This window comes from Papio anubis, chromosome 12 (genome assembly GCF_008728515.1).
Source record: "Papio anubis isolate 15944 chromosome 12, Panubis1.0, whole genome shotgun sequence".
Taxonomy (NCBI): Eukaryota; Metazoa; Chordata; class Mammalia; order Primates; family Cercopithecidae; genus Papio; species Papio anubis.
In genome coordinates this window covers 26,331,207-26,342,744 of record NC_044987.1, presented here as the reverse complement: position 1 = coordinate 26,342,744, position 11,538 = coordinate 26,331,207, and the positions used below count along the sequence as shown (strand labels likewise).

General features: G+C 43.4%; 1 protein-coding gene across 1 annotated transcript in view; it reads left to right on the top strand.

The window, feature by feature from the left end:
• The first annotated feature begins 1,009 nt into the window (after window positions 1-1,009).
• Window positions 1,010-11,538, top strand: part of CUL5 (cullin 5) — a 105,211-nt gene continuing 94,682 nt past the window's right edge. Inside the window, 2 exon segments of the mRNA XM_003910647.5 lie at window positions 1,010-1,728; window positions 1,731-1,757. Coding sequence (XP_003910696.3) covers window positions 1,501-1,728; window positions 1,731-1,757 — 255 coding nt within the window. The 5' untranslated portion in view covers window positions 1,010-1,500.

The window sequence follows — 11,538 nt, the reverse complement described above, 5'->3', positions numbered from 1 at the left end:
CTTCGGTTGACAGTGGGATGTTCAAATCAGACTCTTAAAAGTGTCTTAAGGTTCAGTTATAAAGTTCCTTTCATAAGCAAAGGGTAGAGATTAAGATACTAGTTTCCTTTCCCCTCCTACGCTCTCAAATGCACACTGTATTTTTTTGTTTGCAGTTTTTTTGTCTTTGTTTTTTTTTTTTTTGAGACGGAATCTCGCTCTGTCGCCCAGGCTGAAGTGCAATAGCACTATCTTGGCTCACTGCAATCTCCACCTTTAGGGTTCAAGCGATTCTCCTGCCTCAGTCTCCCGAGTAGCTGGGATTACGGGTGCTCGCCACCACGCCCAGCTAATTTTTGTATTTTTAGTAGAGACAGGGGTCCACCATGCTGGCCAGGCTGGTCTCGAACTCCTGACCTCGTTCAGGAGTTTGCCTTGGCCTCCCAAAGTGCTGGGATTATAGGCGTGAGCCACTGCGCCCGGCCTCTTCGTAGTATTTATCACAGCTCCCACTAAGTGATATTTGACTTGTGTGACCATGCTTAACATTTGGCTACTTTATTAGGCCATAAACTCCAAGAGGGCAGAGGTCTTCTCTTTTATTTAATCCTGTATTTCCTGTGCCTAGTATACACAAGTGCTCAAACAAGTATTAACTACTTGACTGGATTCCTTAAGTAGGTGCATCCCTCTTCTCTGCTTTTAGTCCAGAGCTCTTACTTATTTCTACGCATTATGGCCGTATGAAGGCTGTTTGTAAACTTGCATAATACAATACCAGGTATCCTGTAGGTTCTACACGTAAATTATATTCTCTCCTTGGCCAGTGGTTTGTGGTCTGAAGGGGTAAAACCTGGGGGCTTATAGTTTAGGATCTTCTAGGATACTGTGCCTTCAGAAAATCGAAGATTAATATTCATTACCTAAACAATCTTTTCTTTTTTCCCAAACTTTTTTGTAAAGATGAGGGTCTTGAACTGGCCTCAAGTGGTCCTCCCCCTTCAGCTTCCCAAAGCGCTGAACAATATTTTATCTAAGTGCCAGGCATTCTTGAATATAAATATTAACAGTCAATACGCTTGTGCACTCAACACATATTTACTGGGCGCATTCTACGCACCAATTATTGAAGACAGCTGTTTTAAGCACTTCACGGCAATGCAACTCCCTTAACACCGAGTCCGGGATTTGGGGAGGGGTGCGGGAAAACGCCAGGTCCCGCCAGCAGAGGGCGCGGTCCTGGCCTCGTTGCGGCCTTGGGACCCACCGAGGCTTCCAGGCTCCCACGCTCGCTCCCGAGCGCGTCCCCGCCCTCGCGTCACGTGACGCGGCCGCGGAACCTGAGCTGCCGGGCCTAAGCCGAGCTAAATTCGTTGCGGGCGGCCGCGGAAGGTGCAACCACAAAAGCTAAGCCGAAGGAGTCGGGGAGGCTCGTGGAGTCGATGCTTCCTCTTCCAAGTGAGGTCGGCTCCCGTTACCTTCTCGGCAGCATTCGCCGTTCCCGTCTTCCTGAGCGCGTGCATGAGGTCTTTCGCGTGGGGAAGCTCTGGTGACCATGTAGGGGACAAGAGTGAGGAAGCTCCTGGTGCTTGGGACGAGGTCAGCGCTGTCGGCACGCCGCCCCAGCGCCCGCCACACCCCGGTGCGGGCCGGCGGGCCCTGGGCCCTGGTGGGAACTCCGGCCTCCGGTCAAGGCCTGGCCGGGAGCGCCACGAATTCTCGCGTCCTCTCGCGAGAGTCCAAGTTGAAGGAACATGGCGACGTCTAATCTGTTAAAGGTAAGACCCTCACTCCAGCTTGGGTTTTACTGTGTGGCGGCTGGGTTCGGCTCTTCGGGAAAGGCATGGTTCAGGTTCAGCGGCGAAATGTGGGAGTGTTCAGGGGTTGTCCACTGGCAGGGAAGCCGCGGTGGCAGCCGGCGAGGACCGGAACGCGGGTCTGTGGCCTTGGGGTCGACAGGCTCTGGTGGTCCCTCCCGCCGACTGGCCGCTGGGAGAAAAGCCTGACTGAACGCTGGCGGGGAGCGGCGCTTTCAAGGGACCAGCTCTGGCCGGGAGCGGGAGATGAATGGTCGTGCGGTGTCCTGACCAGGTGGGCCGTTAGTACTGTTAGGTCTCACTTTCTTGTAAAGCAGTGTCTAAGACGCATCAAAGGAAAAGCCAAGAAAATGCTGCCTAACAGGTTTCAGTGACTCGACCCCCCACTTCTTCCATTTCTGTTCTCGTTCTGTCTGCACGAAATTCCAAGTCAGACCAGCAGTGCCTCCCACTCCACCCCCCTTCCTCCCTTTTCTGCGTGTTACACCTTCCCTCCTAATTCTCCCATTCTTGAGTTCATCTTTTTCCTTTTTCTTAGGAAACTGCTTCCTAACCCCCACCCCCGTTACAGGGCACAACCAGATGACAACTGATGAAGCGATGCCATCGTTTTAGGGCGCAGGAAAGTTACCTTGTCAAAGACGATATTTAAAGTTAGTTTTATATAGCAAGGGAGATCTAGGCCCACAGGGGCAGATTCTCCACCAGTTAAAAAGTTTGCAGAAGAATGAGGAAGACTTGGAACTAGTCTGTTCTGTGTATGTGTCTGTAGTAGTTAATCATTTGCCTTAAAGTACGACAGAAATGGGGGTGTTGATTAGCTCAGGGAACATAATATTAATGGCAAAAACCGCAGTTACTTTTGCACCAGCCTAATACAAAGGATGAACCACCTCTTCCTCAGACCTCTCATGCCTTCACGCAATGTGGATGAATACTAGAAAATAATACAAAAGAAAATGTACGGGAACCTAACCATCATATCTTCTTTAGACCACTGATATTTGATTGTCTAACAGATGGGACTGCCTCATAAAATGAAGAACAAATTTTACTAAGAGGTGGAAGTACTGTATATATCACCTTTTGAAAGGGAGAGGGGCCCTAGAATTAGACTCCCTGAATAGCCACCACTTAAAAGCCGTATCACTTTGGGCAAGTTTCCTTATAAGTAGGACAGCATTATCAGTAGCACCTGTATCATAGGACCGTTGTGAATATTAAATTAGTTAATGTATCTATAATGCTTAAAACCGTGCCTGGCACTTAATTAGTATAATACAATAAATTACTAGAACTACTCTCCCTCTTTCTTTAAGAAAACTAATTCAGGGGAATTGAGTAACCCATCCCACTCTGCTTTTCTCTTTTATAATGGTATAGCAAAATTCCCATGCTGTACTTCAGAAAGAAAATTTGTGGCCTGGGCCCAGTGATCACTCACTCCTGTAATCTCAGCTCTTTGAGAGGCCAAGGTGGGAGGATTGTTTTAGATACATTAATCTTCACAGTGTTCCTACATTATAGGTGCTATTGATAATTCTGAGTTAGAGGTTATAGTTAACTATGATCGCGCCACTGCTCTGTGAGACTGAATGGAAAAAAAAAAAAAAAAGGAAGGAATATGTTTAATTTCTGAAGACTCCTGTTGCATCTGTATGGTGACATAAACAGTATCTATGCTATTCATTGAAATGCGTTTAAGAAGTAATTTTGTCCCTGATTCTGCAAAATTTTGACTTGTTGATTACCTGGATATAAAGCAAGGTCTTTTTCTCCCCAAAAATAACTCTCAGAAAAAAGTAAGTCACTGCTCTACTCCTTACAAAACCTCACAAACGATTGTTTGGAGGAGAAGCTACTTTGGTCCATATTAGTTAAGTACTTACCTGTGGAGGCGACTTTGCTTCAGATTAGTTAAGTACTTACCTTGTGGAAATTCTGAATCTACAGCCACAGCACAGACCTGTGAATGGAAAAACTGCCTGAATATACGGAAAACGGGTACTTAGGGTTTAGGTTTAAAAGCTCACAAGAATTTAAAAAGTGTTTTAACTTGAACATTTACAAATAAAGGGGGAAAAAAAAAACTAGTAAGTGACTCACTCTGGTGAACATGAAGACAGATGCCAATGATACATTGGGAAAAATTCAATAACATTGTCTTATGAAATGTTTATTAAGGGAAAATGCTGAATTTCTAAATGAATATTATTTTATATAGTAGATGATTTTAAAGATGTATAAAGTAATAGACATTATAAATGAACATTTGATTCTTTTATCTATATATATCCAAAAGTTTATGTATTCAAGTGGGCTAGAAAATCTTTTTCTATCCTCATTGGGAGGTGATGAGGGATTGCCTTACATAGTAGCCCCTGCCACCCCCTACCCACCATCCCCCACTTACCCCCAGGGAATATATTCCAAGACCCGTGTGGATGCTTGAAACTGTGGACAGTACCAAATCCTATATATACTGTTTTTTCTGATCTGATTACCAAGAGGGCTACTAAGTGACTAATGGGAGAGTAAGGTATACAACATGGATATACTGGATGGAGCCAGACTGTGGGAGATTTCAACACAGTGCTCAGAATGTGCAATTTAAAACCTGTTGTTTCTTTCTGGAATTTTTTTTGTCTAATATTTTCAGATCGTGGTTTACCACGTGTCACTGAAACTGGAAAGTGAGACCGAGGATGAGGATGGATGACTATTTGTACATTAAAAAGTAACTAATCATCAAGTGGGAAGACTGAAGTTTGTCTTTGGGAGAAATGTAGTGAGACCTCTGCAGGGTAGTTCTGTAACATAATTTGTAGGATTATTTAAATTCAAGGCTGGTGCTACCTTGAATAGAGACAGAACTGGCTGGAGAGTGGCTAAATTAGCCTCATACCCATTTTTGATGGGATTAATAACTTGGTTCATTAGGAAAATGCCTTTGACATTGTACAGTTAGATTTCACCAGAGCATTTTTGACAAAATTAGGTCCCATGGTCAAAATGGAGAAGTGTGGGCTTGATGAGACTACTATTAGAATTTGATTCATTATCAGTCAAACAACTATACCTGAAGGTGTAATTCAGGTCATGAAGGATAATAAATCAGTCCTTGAAGGAGGCCTTTAGTGTTGTGCTGAAAGCATATGTCCTTACTTACTTTATCAGTAAGCTGAATAAAGTTAAGTTTATTGAATTTGTGGAGGACACAGAGTGCAAAGGGATAGCTAATATGTTTTGAAAGATTCAAAACTTCCTTTTTTTTTTTTCTTGGAGACAGGGGGCAGGGTCTTACTCCGATGCCAAGGCTGGAGTGCAATGGCACAATGACGGTTCACTGCAGCCTCAACTTCCCGGGCTCAGGTGATTCTCCCACCTCAGCCTCCTAGCTGGGACCAGCATGTCCTAGTGTGTACCAGCATGCCTGGCTAATTTTTTATGGAAACGAGGTTTCCCCGTGTTGTCCAGGCTGGTCTTGAACTCCTGGGCTCAAGCCATCTGCCAGCCTTGGCTTCCCAAAGTGCTGGGATTACAGGCTTGAGCCATCACACATAACTCAAAACTTTCTTGATGTGTAACTTAGAAATTAGAAGCCAATGTCATAAAAATCACCGGCTTTTCTTTCTTTTTAATTTTTTTTTTTTTTTAAGATGGAGTCTTGCTCTGTTGCCAGGCTGGAGTTCAGTGGCGCGATCTTGGTTCACTGCAACCTCCACCTCCCGGGTTCAAGTGATTCTCCTGCCTCAGCCTCCCGAGTAGCTGGGACTACAGGCGCCTGCCACCACGTCCAGCTAATTTTTGTATTTTTAGTAGAGACGGTTTCACCATGTTGGCCAGGATGGTCTGCATCTCTTGATCTCATGATCCACCCACCTCTATCTTCCAAAGTGCTGGGATTATTTGCGTGAGCTACCATGTCCGGCTGCTTTTCTTTTTTAATATTGGAATTTGACTCTAATAATTTTATTGTCTGTTTAAAGCAAGCGGACTATTGCTGGATCTTAGAAGTCTTTCAGCTATGTAAAGATTTGTGTAGCACATTTTGACATATACAGTTATCAACTGCTTAGGGGTTTATATCTCTGAAAACCTTTCCATGTAACTACTTTATCTTTGTTGTTTTTCCTTAGAAAGTGTGTCTGTCGAACGTTCGTAGGGATCTGATACTATAATTTTATCTTCTGTTTCAGATTACTTTGAACATGTAATTGTGATTGTTCCTTTTCTTTTGCAATTACCATCTTGGCCCTTAGTGCTCATTTTTTTCATTTCCAGTTCATTGTTGTACTCCAAACAGCAACTGTTTAAACCTTTTTTTGCTGAGCCTCACCACCCCTCCCCCCCTTTTTTTTTTTGAGACAGAGTCTTGCTTTGTCGCCCAGGCTAGAGTGTAGTGGCACTGTCTCGGCTCACTGCAGCCTCCCGGGTTCATGCCATTCTCCTGCCTCAGCCTCCCGAGTAGCTGAAACTACAGGCACCCGCCACCACGCCTGACTAATTTTTGTATTTTTAGTAGAGACGGGGTTTCACCGTGTTAGCCAGGATGGTCTCGATCTCCTGACCTCATGATCCGCCCGCCTCGACCTCCCAAAGTGTTGGGATTACAGGCGTGAGCCACTGCACCCGGCTTTCCTCTTAATTCTTAGCACGTTACTTTACCCAGCTATTTTAAGTGCCCTTAACTTCCTTGGTTGATACCACACATTTTTCTTGTTTCTCCCATATTCTCCTCTGTTCCATGCTACCTCCTAAATTGTCTCCTTCTGCTTGTTCTTGTTCAGTCCCCGTCTTCCCCCCAGGACTTGGTGGTATGTCCCCTCTTTTTATTTTTTTCCAGTTTCCCGTTTTTCTCACTCCTATGCCTATAAGAAAGTTCATGTGTCGCCTCATATAAACTTTTTTTTTTTAGAGACAGAGTTTCACTCTTGTTGCCCAGCCTGGAGTACAGTGGTGGGATCTCCACTCCCTGCAACCTCCGCCTCCCAGGTTCTAACAATTCTCCTGCCTCAGCCTCCTGAGTAGCTGGAATTACAGGCACACAGCAGCACACCCAGCTAATTTTTGTATTTTTAGTAGAGACGTGATTTTACCATGTTGGCCAGGGTGGTCTCAAACTCCTGACCTCAAGTGATCCACCTGCCTCGGCCACCCAAAGTATTGGGATTACAGGCATGAGCCCCTGCACTCTGCCTCCTCATCATATAAACTTGTACTCTGCCTCTGCCTAAAACATTTGTCCATTTCTCACTGTCACAATTCTTGGAAAAGCAGCCCCCATTTGCTGCCTTTATAATTCTTAGCCCTTTAACTTACTGTAGTATGGCTCACTCTTCTCTCCTACCCAGTTGTATAGAACCTGTCAGTCGTAAAAGCATTAGCAACCTCCTGATTATCAAATGAGATTCTTCTCTGATAATATTTATCCTCTTTTCTGGCATTATTGCTCTTTTCCTCTGCTTCTCTTTTGGTTTTTATGACATTCCCTTCTTGGTCTGCTGTCTCTCAAATCACCTTTGTTTTTTCACTGACTTCCCTCCCCTGCCCCCAATAGAATTATATCCTAGGATTTTATCTTCAGCCCTTTTCTATCTTTGTATGTTTTTTTCTGGGACAGTCTTAACTCCCATGATTTCACTATTTTTATCTCTTAGCTCTGATCTGAGCTCTAGATCAAAATGCGGTTCTCACCATATCACTTTCCTGTTCAGATACCTTTGATGATTTAAATTATTTGAGATCTTTCCAGCTGGGTCTTCTCCTGATAACAACTAGCATCCTCTCTCTTTGTCTCTTGTCTCTCTCTCTCATACATGTGTGTGCACACATCCCTACCTGGCTGGTTACTTGTTAGCTAACTAGCATGCCAGAGGTCATTTTCTGCCTAATAACTAACTCTTAACTCTCACTCTGTCTCCTTCTAATTGGATCTACTGAGATGGAGTCACAAGAAGGCACTAGTGTATAACTGAACCACAAGATAAATCAAACATTAAACTGAAATATGATTCATACTACTTCTCCTCTCTGAGTGGAAATTTTGTTTATCCTTTAAGAGGAAAGAAAATGGAAATGTAAAGCAGTGATTCAGAGTGTGTATAGAGGCCGGGCGTGGTGGCTTATGCCTGTAATCCCAGCACCTTGGGAGGATGAGGCGAGAGGATTACTTGAGGCCAACCTAGGCAATATAGCAAGACCCTGTTTCTATAAAACAACAACAATAAAAAGTGCCTGTAGAATTTATTCATTATTAAAATAACTTTATTGACACCCGTGTGCAAGGCACCATGGAGAATGCAAAGATATATAGAACAATGTCCATGCTCTTTGGGAATTTGCCATATACTAAAGGAGATTAAAAGTTACTAATGATTTACTGTAAGGCAAAGGTTTCAGATGTGTTACCAGTTGCTCTATGCTCCCTCACAGATTGAGGAAATAATTTCTCTTGGGATGACCAGTGAAAATTTTATGGAGAAAGTGTTGTAGCTGGATTTTGAATAATGGGTAAACCTCTTGTAGGTGGTAATTAGGAGAAAATTTGGTAGGAATCTAGGCTAGATCAGTTTGGCTGCAGTGTAAGGAGGACTGCATGCTGTGTTAGATATTCTGTATGGATAGTGTTCCTTGGGATTGTTGCAGCGTAGAAACCCAGAATACAGGGAAACAACAAGAGGGATAGGAGTAAAAGGGAAGTCGGGTCAGATTACAAAGGGCCTTCAGTGCTAGGCAAGGGGGTTTGAAATAAAGTTCTATAGTTACTGAGGAAAATATGAAAAATATGTGAGCAGAGGTACTCTCAAGCCGTCAATCTATTTTTGGCTTTTACACATAAAAGTTATTGCTTCTATTTTCTGTATATTTATTCTCTGCTTGTGAGATGGCCATAGATGAGGGGCATTTGTGCCAGTGACATCTTGTTCATTGAAACCATAACCATAACAGGAATAATTAAGTCTATGGGAAATAAATTTATTCATTGAACAAGAATTTAATATTTCCTAATTCTAACTAGATAATGATGAACTAGGCAGACAGCTCCTGCCCTTGTGTAATTTACATTTTTGTTGGGAAGAAAGACAATAAACATAAACAGTTAAATACATACTGTAGCTCAAGTTGTGATAGGTACTATGAAGAAAAACAACCAGGGTAAAGAAAAACAACCAGCTCAGTACTATGATTATTATTATTATTTTATTTATTTATTCATTTATTTTGAGACAGGGTCTTGCTCTCTTGCCCAGGCTGGAGTGCAATGGCATGATCTTCGCTCACTGCAACCTCCACCTACTGGGTTCAGGCAATTTTCCTGTCTCAGCCTCCCAAGTAGCTGTGATTACAGGTGCCCACCACCAAGCTCGGCTAATTTTTGCAGTTTTAGTAGAGACGGGGTTTCACCATATTGGCCAGGCTAGTTTCGAACACCTGACCTTAAGTGATCTGCCTGCCTCAGCCTCCCAAAGTGCTGGGATTATAGGCGTGAGCCACCGCACCTGGCTTATTTTTGATAAGATAGTGAGGGAATGCCTCTGAGGAGATGGTATTTGAGGTAAGACCAGAATGAAGCAAGGGAGCAAGTCATGTACATATTTAGAAGGCTGTTCCTTCTAGAGGGAACAGCCAGTGTGAAAGCACAGAGTCAGGATATGCTTGGCAGGGAATATGGATGTGATACAAAGATTTGAATATTGTTGGTGAATGTGGTTAAGATACATAACGAGAGAATTCTTTTTAATATGTCTAGTTAAGTACAAATGAGAACCTCATTAAGAACTTGTCAATTTTTCATTGGGTTGATAGAAATTGCCCTCTTGAAAGGCACATCTAAGAGGGACATGAACCTTAGAGCGGCCTTCCCCAACTTCAGTGTACTGTTCTAGAGAGGTGGTTGCATTTGACACAGCCTAGGGAGAAAACGAATTTCAGCGGTGTCTCTGTTGGTCATGGGAAGGAATGGGACAGGGAATAATGGACTAATCAGTAACTGTAAAAGTTTATGATACATGTAAATGGTAGAATCTTTCATGTTCTATGAAAATAAATGATTGAACAATTACCATAATCTGGAGGTGATGTATGTTAAATAAAACTTCTAAAAGGAAGTGGCAGCTCAGGATAAATTTTGATAAGTCATTTTTCAGTGGATTAGAGGAGGGGAATATTAGACTGCTGGAAGGTAGAAAGAGGATACTAGGCATCTTTCTAGTAAAAAGAGAGGTTTTGTTTTTGTTTTTGTTTGTTTTGAGAGGAGGTTTAATTCTCACACAAGCTGGAGTGCAGTGACATGATCATGGCTCGCTTCAGTCTTCATCTCACAGGCTCAAGCGATTCTCCCACTTCAGCCTCCTGAGTGGCTGAAACTACAGGCATATACCACACTAGGCCTGGCTAAATTTTTATGGGGATGGGATCTCAACATATTGCCCAGACTGGTCTCTACTCCTGAGCTCCAGGGATCTTCCTGTGTAGGCCTCCCAAAGTGCTGGGATTACAGGTACGAGCAAAAGAGCCAGTCAGCCAGAGAGGTTTTTCTTTCCTTTTCTCTTTTCTTTTTCTTTTTCTTTTCCTTTTCTGTTGAGACAGGGTCTGACTCTGTCCCCCAGTCTGGAGTACAGTGGTGCAATCAGCTCCCTGCAGCCTTGACCTCCTCAGGCTCAGGTGTTCCTCCCACCTCATCCTCCCACAGGTGCAACACCATCATGCCCAGCTCATTCAAAAAATTTTTTAGAGACAGGGTTTTGCCATGTTGCCCAGATCTGGATTTCCTGGGCTCAAGCAATCTATCCCGTCCTCTCAAAGTGCTGGGATTACAGTCATGAGCTACCATGCCTACCTGAGGTTTCTCTTAATAAATATTTTGCCTAGTGTCCTGGTGAACCCAGGTGTCATTAAAAGCCATTTGCCTCCTGCCTTGGTTAGTAGGTGGAGGAAATAGAGGCCTGATATGCTCTGTAAAGAAAGCAGGGCTGGGTGCAGTAACTCACGCCTGTAATCCCAGTGATTTGGGAGGCCAAGGTGAGAATATTCCTTGAGGCCAGGAGTTTGATACCAGCCTGGGCAACCCCATTTGTACAAAAAACAAACAACAACAACAAAAAAAAACAAAGCAGGATACAGCTCAGGTTAAAACTTTGGTCAGAGGCTGGATGCAGTGGCTCACGCCCAACACTTTGGGAAGCTGAGGCAGGAGGATCACTTGAGGCCAGGAGTTGGAGACTAGACTGGGCAGCATAGCAAGACCTACCATCTCTACAAAAATAAAAATTAAAAAAAAAGTTGGTCATATCCATGGAGTACATACAAATAGTATCAAAGGTAATTGATCTGTGTAACTGGAGTTTGTTCATTCCATAAAAATCTGAGCATTTATGGTGTACTGGATACCATTTTAAATGTCAGTTAGGCTGGGCACAGTGGCTCACACCTGTAATCCAAGCACTTTGGAACAACATGGTGAAACTCGTCTCTACAAAAAAATAAAAAAATACCTGGGGGTGGTGGTGTACAGTTGTAGTTTTAGCTACTCAGGAGGCTGAGTTGGGAGACTTGCTTGAGCCCAGGAGATGGAGGCTGCAGTGAATTGAGATTGCACCACTGCACTCCAGACTGGGCGACAAAGCAAGACCCTGTCTCCAAAAAAAAAAAAAAAAAAAAAAAAAACTGTCAGTGAATATGACAAAGTTCTTAGACTTTGGAGCTTATATCCTGATGGATGAATACTGACACTAAAGAC